The following is an 18505-nucleotide window of genomic DNA, read 5'->3' as shown; positions in this document are numbered from 1 at the left end:
AGATGTTCAATAGGGTTCAAGTCCAAATTCTGGCTAGGCCACTCTAGGACATTCACAGAGTTGTCCCTAAGCCACTCCTGTGTTGTTGTCTTGCCTGTGTGCTTAGGATCATTGTCATGTTGAAAAGTGAATCTTCAGCCGAGCCTGAGGTCTGTGGAACAGGTTTTCAAAGTACAGAAGATATCCCTGTACTTTGCTCCATTCAGCTTTCCTCAATCCTTATCAGTTTCCCAGTCGCTGCTGCTGAAAAGCACCTCCACAGCATGATGCTGCCAACCACCATGCTTCACTTTTGGGATGATATTGGGCAGGTGATGAGCGGTGCCTGGTTTCCTCCAGACAATGTTTAGAATTGAGACCAGACAGTTCAATCTTGGTTTCATCAGACCAGAGAATCTTGTTCCTCACAGTCTGAGAGTCCTTTAGGTGTTTTTTTGCAAACTCCAAGCAGGCTCTCATATGTTTTGCACTGAGGAGAGGCTTCTGTCTAGCTACTCTACCATAAAGCCCAGATCACTGGATGGCTGCAGTGATGGTTGTCCTTCTGGAACTCTGTCCCATCTCCACACAAGATCTCTGGAGCTCAGTCAGAGTGACCATCGGGTTCTTGGTAACCTCTCTTACTAAGGTCCTTCTCCTCAATTGTTCAGTTTGATCGGGCAACAAGTTCTTGGAACAGTCCTGGTTGTGCCAAACTTCTTCCATTTGAGAATTATGAAGGTCACTGTGCTCTGAGGAACCTTCAGTGCAACATAAATTTTATTGTAGCCTTCTCCAGATCTGTGCCTTGTGATAATCCTGTCTCTGAGCTTTGCAGGCAGTTCCTTTGACCTCATGGCTTTTGCTCTGCTATAGTATGCATTGGCAGCTGTGAGGCCTTCTATAGAGAGGTGTGTGCCTTTCCAAATCATGTCCAATCAATTTAATTTATCACAGGTCAATTTCAATCAAGATGTAGAAACATGTCAACAAGGATCAAGAGAAATGGGTGGCACCTGAGTTAAATTCCAAGTGTTGTTGCAAAGGATCTGAATACTTATGCCAATGTAGTATTTCAGGTTTTCCTTTTTAGTAAATTTACAGACATTTCTAAACTTCTGTCTTTACTTTGCCATTATGGGGGACTGAGTGTAGATTAATGAGAAAAAAATGAATTTCAACAATTGTAGAATCAGGCTGCAGCATAACAAAATTGACAAAAGTGAAGGAGGTTTGAATATTTTCTGCATGTATTGTAATTTCAGAAGTTGCAGTTGTAGCCATTCCATGTGGATTAACAATTTAAGATTACTGTATTTTACAATTTAACAAGGTAGCAAAATATATTTCTTATGAATGGCACAAGAGATGTAAAAAAGCAAACTTGCTATCTTTGCTATTGGTAGTGTCAGAAAAATATTTTTTAGAACATTTGGCCTAAAAATATAATAGTACCCATTCAGCATGAAACAACTGTAACGCAATACAGTAAAGCAAAACAAAACACATAGATTATACCCATCTTTTTCTATAGAATCCTATGTCAAAATGCACATTCAGTTTTCCAATCTCCACAAGTTTTTAAATGCAAGTCAGTAATTTTCACATTCAAATCTCTCAGTTCCAGAAAATACAGTTACTACATACATATAGTTTATATTACTATGATCTTTTTGTGCATTTTGTGATCAATTACTTTTCAAAGATTGGATAAATTAGAAAGTTCATGATTTCAACTCCTAAATATAACCAACTCATTTTCTCAAGTGTTAATTCAATCTCTTGGGAAATATGCAGTGATTAGGACATTTACAGTACCTCAGAGAGTGCCCTAATAATTTTCCAGTCCTCTCTTGCCATGCCAGGTGGTGTCACTGCTACTCTGGTTTGTTGAGCTCTGCCTTCGGTATTTACATAGGTTGCAGTCTTTTCAGTATAAGCTGCTCCTGGAAGAATTACATCAGCCATAGAAGCTCCAGTATCACCATGGTGACCTGAAAAAGATTGCAGCAGCCGTGGGGTTACTTTTTAATTTCTCACTGAACTTTATATTAGGCTTTGTAATTTTGCAACTCATTTCTTTAGCTACAACCTCTCTGTTAATATAAATGTTGCAACATTTGAGTGATTCTTTTCAAGACACCGCTTTTGAAATAGAAGTCTTTAATATTTAATTCTGACTTAATAGTACATGTACATTATGCGTCCACATAAAAATGAATTCAAATAATTCATGCAACAAATCTCCAGTTTCACCGATTTCCAACAGATCCATTTATTCTAAATTCATGCTATACAGTATACTATTATTTATACACATGCTTTGGATAGCAGCTTTTCAACTAACCAATTTTATTAAGGCTTAAGCTTTTGGGAGTTTCAGGACAGTCCATCAGTTGCATTAGAATGGCTACACTGATATAGGGTTTAAATAGGAGTGAGAAAGTAGGAAAGGAAGTACAGATTGGCTACGTAGATTATATGTGAGACAGCTGCCTTTCAATAAATTTGTAAACCAAAAAGGTGCTACCAGACTCCAGTTTTTTCATCACCACAGATTAACACAGCTGTTCCCCAGATTATATATGCTATTGGCTATAAACCTCATACTTATAGATTAGATCTACATGATTTATTGATATTATATAGTATGGGTCTTTTAGTTTCTAATTACAATTAATTTTAGTATGTTTATATTTATATTAACCCTACTTCCGAAGTAGCAACAAAACTATGGATCCCAAGAGGAAAAAATGCCTGTTCACTTTCGATTGTGAGTTCACTCTTCCATATACCACACAATGAACAAAATCTGCAATTGCAATGCATATTTATGCTGGACATAATTGTGCATGCCCGAAGGAGAAAGATTACAATTAAAGGGAAGAGCACTTGATTTACTAATCTGATATGACTTGATTTAATACAAAATAAAGCAAAATATTTTAACACTGGACATACTGAAAGATATTTTAAACAATGGACCCAGAAGTTAATTTTAAGAGTGTTTGCTTTATAGATATACTGTGTTTCAAAAATTTTATGAAAGAGGAACAAGTTTTACCTGACAAGATTGAGGGTGATTGTAAGTGGATTTAAAAATGACAGGCTACAAGAATGGTATGAAAAAAAGATGCTACATTGGACATACAAAGAAACAAGCTGATGTCTTAATAATTAGAAGGGATATACAAATAATAAACCAAGAGAGTAACTTAGATAATTCCTATATTGGATTTACAAAAAAGTTTTGTTAAGTTTTTGAAGAAATTTGTGAGAAGGGACAAAGAAAAAAACCAAGTTCTATGACATTGCCTGAAGGCACTAAAAATCAAGATTATTAAAAGTAAAAGGAAAGCATATAAAACTGGTTTATTTGATCAAGAATAAAATAGATATGTTATCTCTGGTAATCTTCCATGAACTTTTGCTGATCAGTACTGAAGAGGTTTTAAAGATTGTTTATCGATAAGACATAGGATATGGGAAGATATCATTTACTGATTTTTAAAAGGTGATAAATTACTAAAATTGTGTATAGTTGTGATGAAGGGGAAAGTCATTTCCTGATATGTTTCTTTTACTGTATATTTTTTTATTCTATCTTTTCTGTACTATTTTTTCTTTTTATTCTAAATATGTATTAGTTTTTCTTTGTAATTCTAACATTTAATAAAATTACTATAAGAATAATAATAAAAGTGGATTACTTTCAGTAATAATTTAGTTTACCTTTAGCAGCTACTTGGCTTAAACTTTATTAGTTCAGAACAAAATTTCAGAGGTGTGCATGAAGCAATAAAAATGTTTTGTTTTGATCTCAGAACAAAACAGCCTTGCTTTCATTGGGATATTTTGAACTGGATGGATTCCAACAGAACAACATTTAAACAGCACAAGTATTCTGACCATAGTAAACAAAAGGAACTCAGGACCACCTGCCATTCCTATTTTTCATATTAGGGCCATGGGAGTAGGTGGGTCCATACTTAGTATCACTTATTACCCAGACTAGGAAAAAAAATTGGTTGAATGGATGATTTTAAAAACAGTTTTGAAATCATTAAAATAAAATCAGAATAAAATAAGTATAAACAATAAGGTATCTACAGTAGTGAAAAATCTGTTATCTCTGATCAAAAATGTTCTCTCCTCAATGAAGAGTTCAGGCAAAAGTAATCACATAAATAGCAAATCTCAACAAATTAGTCCAGATTAACATAGAATCTTTGCATTTACACTGAAGCTCAATATCCCATCAAAACCTAACAAGCCAACCACATCAACACTTTATTAGTGGTTTTTGTGTTACACATTTATTCAACTTCAGTAGTATCTCTACACAGCAGTAGTGCATACATAAACTTTGCGTTATCTGTCTAGAAACTTACCATAATAAAGATGCATCCTTCCTAGCTATTATTGTACAGGAATTATAAATTCCCATAGCAGGGTATTAAACAAAACAAGGGATAAAACAAAATCAAAATCAGCAGCAACTTACCTGCCTCAAACAGATGTCTTTTTCTTACCCATCGATTTTAAATCAAAAACAGAAGTGACATGACTGGTCTCAACTGCTGTACTAGTATAATTGTTTTCTTTAAAAAAAATATCCCAGTTCTTTTTTAAAAAGCGGAACTATCAATCAAAATCCAATTACCATATTTGTAATAGAACCCTCAAAATTATGTCACAGAAACAAGTTTTTAAAACAACTTTTGAAATATACATTATTTCATTCAAAACAATTTATATGTATCTATCATCCATAGTAGTTTTGGAATGTGCATCAGACACAGATTTAGTTTATTGCTAAGTCAAATGCAAAGCAAAGTACTGCAGTGATGTTACTTACCCTGATAAATGATAAGGCAATTCTTAGGCAAATCTTGTCGGGTAATACAACCTGCATCAGCCCCTAAGAGATACAGCACTTTAGGAGGGTTCTTTCTGATACCATCAACTCCTGGTTTGTAACCTAGGTCAAGAGCAGCTACTTGGCTTGCCACTCTGTAGAGGAAGATATTATTGTTTCAGCCAGCATTCTCAAACTTAATAAACCCTAAACCCTTTGACACTTGACCATAAAGTGCACATATTTTTGAACAATTTCCTATTTTGCAGAACCGTGTCTTACTGAAAGAATAAAGCTTCCTATATCTGGTTTGTTTTACTATCTTTGGTAAAAGCATTTTGGAAAAGGAACCAGCAAAATGAGTTAATGGAAATTTTAACATTCCCTTTCAATCAGGTATAACTTCTATCAATATAGATTTTTGTATCTCAAAAATTTTGAAAGGTATGGATTACCGTATTTTCCGGCGTATAAGACGACTGGGCGTATAAGACGACCCCCGACTTTTCCTGTTAAAATATAGGGTTTGGGCTATACTCACCGTATAAGACTACCCCTCTTCCAATGCACACCAAATAAAAATTAAAAAAACATCAACTGGCTCACCCACAATGTAAAAGCAGCTGTGCTATACCCAAAATGGCCCCTGAAACAAGCAGGAACCTCACACAGCCACAAAAAGCCCAAAAAAAAACAACTTTCACACTTTACACACACACAACACAACACAACACAACTGGCTCACCCACAATGTAAAAGCAGCTGTGCTAGACCCAAAATGGCCCCTGAAACAAGCAGGAACCTCACACAGCCACAAAAAGCCCAAAAACCCAACTTTCACACACACAAAATTCCACATACAGCTTTGTGAGATTTTGTGTGTTTGTGTAGTTAGAGTGAAACACTACAAAAACACACTAAATCTCACAAAGCTGCACAAATATTATTTTATTTTATTTTTATATGAAAGCTAAATTTAAAACTTCCTAAACTTTAAATGGCTAGGTCTAAAAAAGAACAACTAAAAAAAAAACCCAATTAACTATTTTTTTTTAAAGATCCCAAAGGGGGAAAAAACTTACCCAATAGAACAGGGGTCTCCAACCTTGGCAACTTTAAGACTTGTAGACTTCAACTCCCAGAATTCCTCAGCCAGCTTTGTTTTGCTGGCTGAGGAATTCTGGGAGTTGAAGTCCACAACTCCCTGCCTGCTTGATTGCAGGCAGGGAGTGCTTGCTGATGGAATGGATTCAGGCAAGCGAAGCAAAGCAGTGGTTCTCAACCTTCCTAATGCCGCGACCCTTTAATACAGTTCCTCATGTTGTGGTGACCCCCAACGATAAAATTATTCCTAAAACCATCAAAAATATGTGTTTTCCGATGGTCTTAGGCCAGGAGTCCCCAACCTTTTGGACCTCAGGGACCACCAACTTCATAATTTTAAATTTCGCGATTCAGACAATAATGATTTTACCCAGCCAACAAAGCACAGTGTACTTATATCCTTCCTCATCCATTTTCTTAAAAAAGAGGGGGAAAAAACACTTTTAAGGTTTTACTAAAAACAGTTTCCAATTACACAGTATTGGCATAAAGCCTGGTTAAAGCAAACATGCTTAGTCATAAAGACTTGAGGCAAGCCATTCTGCTTAAGGTTTAAATTGAACTTAAGTGCATTATCCGGTATAATGCAGATTACTTCTGGCTGAAATACCATAAATTGGGCATCTTAACCATAAACCAGGGATATGAATTTTTTTTTGTATGGGTGCTGAAGGCTATAGTAAGTACAACATGTTGGAGCCTGCACTGCAATAGGGGATGGAAACATATAAAAGCTTTAAAAATACAGGAAGATTAAATATTGTTACTGTTAATGTAATCATCTGGACTCCCAGTACAGGATGGGGTCCTTCAGGCACTCTCCTCTCTGTCTCTCTGTCTCCCACTCTTTCTCTCTCATTTTTGCTTTCTCTCTCACTCTCACTCACTTTCTTTCTCTCCCATTCTTTCTCATTCTCTCTCTCTCTCCCCCCCTCTCTCTCCCCCACTCTCATTCTCTTTCTCTCTCCCACTTTCTCTCATTCTTTCTCCACCCTCTTTCTCTTTCTCCCACTCTTTCTTTCTCTCCCCTTCTCTCTCTCCCCCCCCCTCTCTCATTCTCTTTCTCTGTCCCCCTCTCTCTCTCCCCCCACTTTCTCTCTCTCATTCTGATTCTCTTTCATTTTGTCTCTCTCTCTCTTTGATTCTTTGATTCTCTTTCATTCTGTCTCTTTCTCTCTCACTCTCTCTGATTCTCTGTCTCTTTCTCTCATTCTCTTTCATTCTGTCTTTCTCTTTCATTCTTTGTCTCTTTCTCTGTCTCATTCTGATTCTCTCTCATTCTCTTTCATTCTTTGTCTCTCTCTCTCTCTGTCTCATTCTGATTCTCTCTCTCTCATTCTCTCTTTCATTCTTTGTCTCTTTCTCTCTCTGTCTCATTCTGATTCTCTTTCTTTCTCTCTCATTCTCTCTCTCTCTCATCTCGATGGCCAGCCAGTGTCTTGGGGCTGAGAGGAAGTCAAGCATCTCCCTGAGAGACTGAGGGCCGGAAGAAGTGTGGGAGCGAAGCACTACTTGAAATTGTGCGGCATGAGCATTCGCCTTGGTATATTTGCGCCAGCCGATGGCCAAGGCAGTCCTCATCTCTCTGCTGAAAGTGCAGCATCAGGATTCTGCCTTGGTATATTTGTGGCGCGAGGCAGCCTTCGTTTCCTGATGCTTGGGACTCAGAGCGGTAAATGGTGACTGGTCCGGGGAACAGTCCGGGGAGCAGCTGGATTTGCTTTCCATTGCGGACGCCAGATCAGCCCCCTGCAAGATCTCATCTTTTGAGGAGTGCTCCCTGAAGTGGCACTGGAAACTTTGGTCGGGCTCCTCCAGAGACGAGAGCTTGCAGGGGGCCGATCTGGTGTCTGCAATGGAAAGCAAAATCCAGCTTCTTCTCTCTGCTGTGAAACTCCGCGCAGAAACCAGCTGGGTCCAGCATTGAGCGGCATGCAGCCTTGACGAGATCGGTACAGCTTCCCGAATCTGAGTTGCTGGCGCTGACTGATGATGCTACGGGAGCGCCGACAACATTGAGGGGAAGCAGTGCCGATCTCGTCAAGCCTGCATGCCACTCAATGCTGGAACCAGCTGTTTTCTGTGCAGAGCTTCCCCCAGGCATCCAGGGGGATATTACTGATGCTCCGACTTCCCCAGCTGACCCCCAGTGATGGCGAGCCCCACCTGTCTGGGGAAGTCGGAGCGTCGGTAATATCCCCCTGGATGCCTGGGGGAAGCTCCGCTCAGCAACCAGCTGGTTCCAGCATTGAGCGGCATGCAGCCTTGACGAGATCAGCACAGCTTCCTGTCAATGTTGTCGGCGCTCCCGTAGCATCATCAGTCAGCACCAGCAACTCAGATTCGGGAAGCTGTGCCGATCTCGTCAAGGCTGCATGCCACTCAATGCTGGAACCAGCTGGTTGCTGAGCGGAGCTTCCCCCAGGCATCCAGGGGGATATTACCGACGCTCCGACTTCCCCAGACAGGTGGGGCTCGCCATCACTGGGGGTCAGCTGGGGAAGTCGGAGCATTGGTAATATCCCCCTGGATGCCTGGGACGGCGGGGGAAGCTCCGCGTAGCAACCAGCTGGTTCCAGCATTCAGCGGCATGCAGCCTTGACGAGATCGGCACAGCTTCCCCTCAATGTTGTCGACGCTCCCGTAGCATCATCGGTCAGCACCAGCAACTCAGATTCGGGTACCCGGCGTATAAGACGACCCCCGACTTTTGAGATGATTTTCCTGTGTTAAAAAGTCGTCTTATACGCCGGAAAATACGGTACTTGTTCAGATCCATAGCCATGAAATATCCTAAAAGCCTCAGACAAAGCTTATTCTAATTACATTGTCTACTTTCTAGACTCGAGCTTAATACATTAAAGTGTATGTCAAACATGTAATTTAGAAGTATAAGGAGAGGAAGTTTTAATAGAAAAAAAATCCTTATACGTAGAGTTAAATCATCTTCAGTTCTAAAAATAAATGTTCAGGTCATTCTAAATGTATTCAAAGTGTATTATTAGGCATTTGAGCTAAGCCCATTTCTAAATATCAATTTACTGTAATTTATTCAAACCAGTGGGAAATCAGTAATTTTAATAATCTGTTCATTTTTTAAAATTCTGTTTTATAATTCAGCCAGATGGCTGTAGTTAACAAAAAAGTCCTAACCCAGTACCTAGTGACTCAAGAGTACAGCTGAAACAGAATAGACTCAAAAAGAACCCTACAAAACAGAGCTACCGTATTATATGTTTAGAAGCCATTTGGCTCCAGGGTACTTGTCAGCCTTTTTGTCCAGAGAAGAAGCAAACCCAGAAATACCAGTTTTACCTTTACTGAAAGGTTCCCTTTACAAAATCTTTCAAGTCTGAAAATACATCATAGTGACATTAGTATTATAGGAATTGTGTTACTTGCTGGTTTGCTTCCAGGCTGAAGACTGGGTCTTTGTTCCTTTGAGAACATATCCAGGATGAGCTTGGTCACAGTCTCCTGCTACCATCCTATTATCTTTTAGGAAAGCAGTTGCAATCATGTCTTTTCACAGAGCTTTCAAAGAAAGCACTATAAGAGATTATCAGTATTTTAATGAGGAGTTTAGCCATATAAACTTTATGGTTTTTATTGGCAACTCCTTTTATTGCAATTTTCATTGTTTTAGAGTTGTAAATCACTTGGATAAGCAGTGTAAAAATAATTGTACATAAACAAACAACTTTATGGTAGAAATTTTTATGACTCTAGTATAAGAGATAGAAATCAAACTAGAAAATGTGCTTGGACAAACCTATGAAGAATGTTCATAATTTTCCAGTCAATTTCTACTCCACTTTTTGTCCTAATATTCTGTGCAATATTTGAAATGGCTGAATGAATGGCTGCTCCATCATCACGTTGCAGTGCTGCACTGCCCACCACCACTATTGGCTTTTTTGCCTGGTTCAGGACCTTTTATGAATAATGAGACATGAGAGTGAAAAATCATTCCATAGTTAAGAAATTATAACTTTGTAATTTTGTAACAAAACTTACAAAATTTTGTAATAAAACCAGAGTTTATTATTTAAAATACCTTGCTGAATGGATGCTTCTCAGAAGCAATGTCTAATAGTATCTGTGGGGAATCTCCCAGATGCTCATAAGTGTAGGTCAAATCAACTGGGCTGCCCACGAGAGCCACTTTTAGCTCATTATGTAGCCAGCTGAAAGAGGAGTAAGCACAAAAATATGTAAAGACTTCTAATATATAGGCAAGCTGTATGGGATGAGTTTATTTTTGTACTTTTCTCCTGAGCTCTATCTACAGAAGTTTCTGAATTCCTTCTAAGCAGCAGGGAATCTGGGGACTCAGGGAGCACATTCCATAGTTTAGCATTATTCCTCTCCCAAAAGAAAAACTACGTACAATGTACATGCAGAAACAAGTAGACCTTCAGACAGGGGTCCATTCCTTTTGCAACAGGTGATTATTGTACCGGTAATAGCATTTTATCTTTGAAATGTGCCTATATGCATCCTTCTGTATTAAAAAAAAAACCCTTAGTATTACAGGTTGAAGAGATACTGATCATCAGCCCAGCTGCCTCCAATGTAGCCACCTTTGAGATTTATCTTAGAATTTTCTGGCTATATGGCCATGGTTAAGACTTCTAGAAGCCAAAACATCTGGAAGGCAGTTAGTTTGGAGAAACTGCATTAAAGAATATAAAAGAATTATACAATCCCCATCATATGTCAAAATCTTATGTCAGCCACTGACATACTGGCAAACACAATTACCTTCCATACTAGATGCTCTAGTAGAGTTTGAATGGTCTTAAGCAGGAGGTTGGACTAGAAACTTATAGAATTATTTTCAGCTCTGATACTATGTTTATGTTAAAGATAAAAATGATAAAAAAAGAATGTCTGGCCTCTTACAATGTACCTCCTAATTCACAGAAAGAAAATCAATTTAACTACATGTTAACAAACCTTTTTCTAATTCTTGCATTGAATAATGGTGCTTCAAAGCGTGGATTGGTGCCAACCAGAAGTAGGAAATCTGCCTCTTCTATTCCTGCAATCTTGGTATTAAGTAAGTAATTAGATCGCAGGTCTGTTCTATAATAGAATGCACAAACAATCATAACCAATATAATTGTGATATAGCGCTTCAGTAGGAATAGCAATAGCAATAAGACTTCCATCCTCCATAGTGCTTTACAGATGTTTACAAATATCAGCATATTGCCTACAACAATGTGGGTCCTCATTTTAGCACAGAAGGATGGAAGGCTGAGTCAACCTTGAACCCCGTCAGGATTAAACTCCAGGCTGTGAGCAGAATTAGCCGGCAATACTAACCACTGTTACCAGGACTCAAATACGGCTTTGACACTTAAAAGTAACACTTATGAACTACTATATCTGCACAGTACCAATCTTAATTTCTTCTTTATTTTATCAGCCAATAAACAACAAGAAACATGTTTACCTTTTTCTAGAAAAAAGGATGGATTTTTTCAATTTTTATAATATGCTTCCAATTATGAACTATGGATTTAATGCTTGATGTAGACTATTTAGAAGCCTTTAAGGATAAGGGCTGGAGGAACCTACATGAATTTCATTTACTGTCCAAATTTCTAATCTTGCCAAGTTCTCTCAACATATTCCATTGCCATTTCTTTTACTGGGATCACTCTAGTTACAATCTCTTACCCAGCTCCTGCAGTAGGGAAAACCTCTTCAGTACACATATTATCAGAGTTAATTCTATTCAGCAAGTCTTTGAGTGATACTAGTGCTTCTGCATCCACTAATCCTCCTGCAATTGCAGCTACTTCATTACCTTGACTCCCCTGAAGCTGCAGCAGGAAACAAAATTCCACAAAATAATCATTAGGTCACCACTGTATTTTTTTTTTTAAAGAATCTTTTTAAAAAGTTATTTTTCCTAAAATAACTCAGGGAAACAAAATAATTTTCATAAAACAGAGATATCATACAGCTGCAAAGCTACACCTGTCCAGTTTTAAATCTATGATGCATAAATACTTTTATATTACCCATTTAACCACAAGATATAATACAAAATGGCTTTTAAAACCCTACATGGCATCGGGCCAGGTTGTTTGAGGGACTGCCTCTCCTCAATTTCATCTATCTGTCCTATTAGTTTCAGCAGAAGGAGCATGTTGCTGGTCCCATTGGCCCAGGAGCTTCACTTGATGGGATCAAGAAAAAGAGCCTTTTCTCTGCCATGGCACGTATCTTCTGGAACATTAGTTCCCCACCACCACCACACACACACACATAGTGAGATTGGCCCCAACCGTGCTGGTCTTTATGTAGACATTGTTTATTATTGTGTTTTTTAATGTAGATTTTAATTGTTATGAATGGTAGAAGACTATGATTGTTACTTGTGTTTTAAAACTGCATATGCCACTCAAAACATGCAAATAGTCATATAAATTAAATAAACAAGCTCCTTGTTTTGAAGTGTAAAAAGTAGCATTCATAAGTAAATGTGTATCAAATTTAGAAGTAGTGTTAAATAGTCTGTCAAGTCCATATGCTTACCGCAGTTGCTACATAGCTCAAGGCTTCTTCCCAAGGTACATAAGTGAACAGCCCTTCTTTATTTTTTATCATCGGCTCAATAAGTCGCTGACGTTTCAGGCCATCATAAGCAAATCTGAAAAGCAAAGATAAAACTGATTATAGAAGCAACTGAAGCTGAAATATATATCTACCAATACCACTGCTATCTTCGTAAACTTTTTCAGCACAGAATTTACTTCTCCATAGAATCAATAAATGACCACGTTCTGGAGCAGTTGGTCATAATGAGAGAGGGGGCAATACTATACCTACTGTTACGTAGTGCTCAGAAATCAATGAGAGAAATATATGTACTCAAACTGAGAGTGCAATAAATAAATAAATAAGGCAATAAAATCCAACATTCAAAGAGGCGATATAATGTTAAGTTCTACAGATTTATGTGGGATTTCAAAAAGAGGAATTAAAAGATTGAGACAACTTTTCTCTTCCAAATATCACATAGAGCAAGCTGTGTGTTGGGGTTAGCAGAATGGATTAAATCCCTGAATAGCAGAATGTCAATATGGGAAGAAGCTGGCCCAGTTAATCAGCTCCACAGATACTTATGATACAGGGGCACAAATGAGGATATAAACTTGAAAGAACAGATAAGATGAAGCTTGATGAAAGTATGGAACTCTATTAAAAAAATAATCAGCCCATCAGTTTCAACCCTACAACAATAACTGCTGGAAATGCCATGATACATGGTGAATTTATAAGTATTGGAAAGATATACATATCCTTTAGAGACCAAATTCAAAATGAAATCACATTTTTTATTTTTTATTAGGTACAATGTAAGAATACATTAAAAATACCATAATTTATTAAAGCACATCTTTACAGCTGCAAGAATATTGTTCGCACAACTCTGGAAAAAAGACATACCAGAATTTCAGCAATATTTGAGTATTTAAACTTGAAGAATACACAGCAATGGAGAAACTGACACTATAGACATAATAGAAGTTTAAGTTTAAACAGGGATAGCTTCCATATACAGCAAGGTATAAAGAAACATTTAAAATATGGTTTTTATACCTTATGCCAAAAAGTACAGCAAATTCATTGGGAGCACAAAGGGGGAAGTCAGAAATTAGTCTATATTTTGGGGAGGGTCTTCTTTTTCTTTTTTAATATTTATAATAAAAGTAGTAGGGATAATTTTAAAATTATACTTGTTATATCGTATCAAAACAATTTAATATACTTAATACCTTTTATCAATAGTAATAAGTATAGTAATAAATACTGAACTTCAGTAATTACTTGTTCATCCATAGGTAATATCTGTTTTTAAATACATCTTTCTTTTACATAAAATAAAGGGATTAAACTAAGTTTAATGCATAACAATAGAGGTATTCCTCAATTTACAAGCATTTGTTTAGTGTTCAAAGTCACAAATGGCACTGAAAAAGTGACTTACAACCATTTTTTACACTTATGACCATTGCAGTATCTCCGTAGTTACATAATCAAATTTCAGATGCTTAACAACTGGCATGTATCGGATACACTGCAACTTACATGGTTGCAATGTCCCAAGATCATGTAATTACCTTTTATGAACTTCTAACAAGCAAAATCAATGGAGAAGCCAGATTCACTGAACAACTGTGTTACTAACTTAAGCATTGCAGTGATACATTTAAAAATGTGACAAGAAAGGTTATAAAATGGGGGGAAACCTCACTTACCAATGGAAAATTTGGGTTTAATTGTGGTCATAAGTTGAGGACTACTTATACAACAAGCAGAGTACTGTTGATTTACTTTTCAAAAGACGAAAATAAACACATATTTCTATCTATTCTCATATCTATATCTGTATTAATAAATAAAGCTTAGTTTTAAAAAACTGGCTCCAAAATCCAAGAGAGGCCTATAAAGTTAACTGGCATTGTAAAGAAAGCTTTCAATTAGAAAGTGGAAGACTTGCCTTAAAAATAAAAAGAAAATAAAAAGGAATATAAACTCGGCAAAAGAAATGCAAAGTGACAATAAGGGAGGCCAAATAATAATAATGAGGATTTTTTACCAAAATTCTGAATACAGGTAATAAAAAGATTCTTGAAATATATCAGAAGCAGGAATCTAGCCAGGGAAGCTATTGGCCACATGGATGAAAAAGGAATCTTTTGCTAAGAGGAGAACAGGAAATTGCAGAGAATCTGAAATAATTCTTTGCTTCTGCCTTCATAGGAGAAAAATAGGGGAAGATCCCTAATCATGATCTCCTGTTTTCAGGGAAGAAATCAGCTGAACTGAGCTCAATAGGGATGAATAGAGAAGTGCTAAAAGCTTGAATATCAACCGATTACCAGGGCCTTATGGCATCTAAGGCCATTAAGGGTTATTAAGGAACTTAAAAGTTGAGACTGGGGAATCATCTAACTAAAATATGCAACATGTCTCCTATGATCAGCCTCAGTTATAGATATTTTATACTTTATCCTCTCTTTCTAATGTTACATCGTAATTTCCTTCTTTCCATAAACTATCCTTTCTAATCATTAAACCCATAAATCACAAGTTCATTTTCCTCTTTTTACAGCAAAAATCTATAAGGGGTTTCCATTCACTAATATATATAGTTATTGATCTCTCTCTCTCTAATAAATAATTTTGCCATCTCTCCTATTTTGTTATCTTTACTAATGGTTTTTATTCATCTCTAGTCAAAATGCCAGTATCAGTGTAAAGCACCACAAAAAGATAATCTTAAAATTTTTCCAACTTAAAAATTGTTTTAAATATTTTACAAACAACCCTGTTGACCACAGTCAACTTCAAATAATTTCAATAAAACAGTAATGCATTATCTTTGATTAATAATACCTTTATGATCTGGATTATAGAAACCGATTTCCATGCACCCCAAAAAGTGTCATTTTAGAAATAATTCTAAAACCCATTCAAACTTCCAGCACATATTATAAAAAATAAATATATATACATTTTTATGAGATGATAGTGAATTATAAAATATACCTTGTTTTATCAGAGATCCATTCCTCATTGATATCTTCATGTAATCTTGGCAAAATTCTCATTACTTCTCCAGTTCGTGTGCTTATCACAATATTGCTTCCTACTGCATCAAGAACATCAATAGACTCTGTCTTCCTAAAAGAAAGCACACAAACTAGTTGAGTAATTGCATTATTAATTTTTAATAATAGATCTTAAGTCATATGCTACTATGTTTGCAATAACCATGGTCACAGATCAGCAATATTGCCCGTGCCTGCCCTTGTTTTTCCACTGAAACTAACAGCCAGAAATGGGAACTATTCAAGGCATAGCTTTGCACAAGGCTGCCCTTTGTTTCACTACTGTCTCAATTCTCCTTTCTTTCTCCTCCCTCTTTCTTCTGGGCTGTATCCTAAGGAAATGGATACATCCTAACGAAATATTAAGTGATGAGTGTTTTACTTCCAAGAGGGTTCATGTGTAATATAACAGTAATATTATTAATGTCATCACATAGCATTAAGTATATATTGTTCTCAAAGAACTAATATTTAACCGCTTTTCTCAGTTTAAAAAAAAACCTCCCTATATAATCCCTACTCAGTAAGAAATTGTTCTGTATTAGCTCATTTTTATTGGGATTTTTGCAATATTCAAAGAGGCTACAAGATTCAAAAATTAATCTTCTTATCTGGCATTTAATAAAAGATAGACACTATAAAATGTAACATAATCTTTCAAATATCAGCAAAGCTACATGCCTTGTTTCCCAGGGTCGAGCAGTAAAAGCATAAGGCTTGGAGGTAAGGGCACCCACTGGACAAATATCAATCACATTGCCTGATAATTCAGACATAAACATTTTTTCAATGTAAGTGCCAACTTGCATCTCATTTCCTCTTCCTGTGGTTCCTAAATCATCAACTCCTGCAATTTCACTTGCAAATCTGGTAAAGACAAGCATAAATATATAAGGCACCGAAGGTTACCACAGATTGTATCAGTACCAGCTAATTTGATAGCTAGAAAAAGTTCACATTTCTACAGTCATTCATACTCTGCTTACAGCCAATCAAAGCCACTATAATGTGTTCTTTGTGATAATGCTTTTAAAAAATGTTCAGAAGTTTCAACTGGTATGAAACTTATGAATTTTACTGCTTTCCAAAAACTAAGCAATCAACATAACATCATTTCTATACTAGCTGTATTGATAATACTGGGTGTCTAGGCCTAGTTCAGAGTGCTGGTTGTGCATAGGTAGCCTATCCACACAAGTAGGAACTCTCCAGACTTTATAGCAAATCTATTATGCAGAAGCAGATTATCAATCAGGCTCCTCATATATAAATGAAGAACAAAGCTTATGAGGAAAATGAAGGAAAACTTCAATAATGGGATTCTTCCTCTTCTGTCAAATTCTCTGCACACTATTCAACATAAATCTGTTCTTGGGATCTGAAATGTAAAATAGAAAACAGACTTTTTTGTATAATGAAACAATCTTCCCATTGTTTTCTATGGCTATAACATTTGAAGTTCTTCAAATTTTATTTTGACAAACATGTAACATCAAAATGGAACTTATATGAAGTATAGATGGGAAGTTCCAGATGAGAGTTTGGTTTCAACACTGCATTTCACTGTGAAGGTCATACATGTGGGGATTGGTCACAAAGTTACTTTTTCATCACTGTGGTAACTGCGAACCATCACTAATCTAAGCAGTTGCTAAATGAGGACTTCTGTATTTGATGATCATCACATATCTTTTTTTAGCTGAGGAACCCACTAATTTTTGAGTAGCATGCTAGGAGACAAGCTGCAAAATGTGTAAAAAATTGAAGTATATTCATCCAATACCATTAATATGATTAACACTTTATGTATTTAATTATTTCTCTTCTGCCATGGTAAAAATTACTGCATTGGGTAGCAACCTCTGCAGACGCTCCAAAACTGCTTCCAAAGTCTTTCGCTATAGTAGCAGTTTGCAGCATTCCATTCACAGCTACTAGTACTAGCTACTAGTACCAGAGCCTTCCCTGGAAATGAGCAGAGCTAAACTTTTAAAAAATGTTATTTGCATTTTGGCATGTTTTAAAAATATGTGTATTTTAAGCCTAGCATCCCTTTAAAATCCTGCAAATTCCCTAAGCATGGAAGCATTTTTTTTTTCTTATTTGGTGAGGAATTAAGGGTTAGGAAGGGAGGATTAAGTCAGGAAGTTTAAACTCACACATTTAAAAAAATCCCTTGACTTTCAGAGCTGTTCCTAGCCCAGGGCCTGCTATATACAACTCTTTTTTTCTTCTCTACAAGTGGCATTTGATTAATAGCTATCCAATCAATAGGTAGCAATGCAACATGATGTTATAAAGACATATGAGTTAATAAACTTTGCAAGTGCTACTTGCACTTAATGTTATATCATTGTCAGCCAATGGTTCTAATAAGAATCATAACTGAATATAAAAAAGGATCAGAAACGTCACTATTCATCTGAACAAATGATCTTTCTTTCTTCATCTTCTTAGTCTGATCCGACTTTCCTGAAAACAAGTCTACTTATGCATTTGAATGTCTATGCCTGGTAAAACAATTTAATAATGTTATTACATACTGATATATGGGTTTTCCCTGATCACAAAGCATATTATAGTCTGTTGGTGTATCCAGCAGTTACCTGATGCAGCGAGTACATTGTATACACCGGGTCATGATAGTTTTTACAAGAGGACCAATATTCTTGTCTTCAACTGCACGTTTGCTTTCCAGAAATCTGCTCCTATCACTGCCAAACATCATTGACTGATCCTAAAGATAATTAACAAAAGCAAACCAACTCATGTGGCTGAGAAACAGTTTTCTTCAAATAGTATTTTAAAAATATCCTAGGGAATAATACCTGAAGGTCGCATTCCCCTCCTTGATCACAAATGGGACAGTCCAATGGATGGTTAGCCAACAAGAACTCCATTACACCTTCCCTGTTGTAGATCCATGTTT

The 18505-nt window shown here is 36.6% G+C and overlaps 1 protein-coding gene across 2 annotated transcripts in view; it reads right to left on the bottom strand.

The window, feature by feature from the left end:
- Nucleotides 1-18505, bottom strand: part of NDUFS1 (NADH:ubiquinone oxidoreductase core subunit S1) — a 46034-nt gene that overhangs the window by 1691 nt on the left and 25838 nt on the right. For both annotated transcript variants that reach the window (XM_070933218.1, XM_070933217.1), the window contains exons 6-16: nucleotides 18405-18486; nucleotides 18183-18313; nucleotides 16254-16443; nucleotides 15515-15645; nucleotides 12494-12608; nucleotides 11630-11775; nucleotides 10901-11029; nucleotides 9999-10128; nucleotides 9714-9874; nucleotides 4838-4992; nucleotides 1798-1973 (exon numbers count right to left, since the gene is read on the bottom strand). In XM_070933218.1, coding sequence (XP_070789319.1) covers nucleotides 1798-1973; nucleotides 4838-4992; nucleotides 9714-9874; nucleotides 9999-10128; nucleotides 10901-11029; nucleotides 11630-11775; nucleotides 12494-12608; nucleotides 15515-15645; nucleotides 16254-16443; nucleotides 18183-18313; nucleotides 18405-18486 — 1546 coding nt within the window. The remainder of the gene's footprint in view (nucleotides 1-1797; nucleotides 1974-4837; nucleotides 4993-9713; nucleotides 9875-9998; nucleotides 10129-10900; nucleotides 11030-11629; nucleotides 11776-12493; nucleotides 12609-15514; nucleotides 15646-16253; nucleotides 16444-18182; nucleotides 18314-18404; nucleotides 18487-18505) is intronic.

The sequence above is a fragment of the Pituophis catenifer genome, unplaced genomic scaffold (assembly GCF_029215685.1).
Source record: "Pituophis catenifer annectens isolate HBS135680 unplaced genomic scaffold, rPitCat1.0.hap2 SCAF_1, whole genome shotgun sequence".
NCBI classification, from domain to species: Eukaryota; Metazoa; Chordata; class Lepidosauria; order Squamata; family Colubridae; genus Pituophis; species Pituophis catenifer.
The sequence above is the reverse complement of the archived record's forward strand: the minus strand, read 5'-3'. Positions and strand labels throughout refer to the sequence as shown.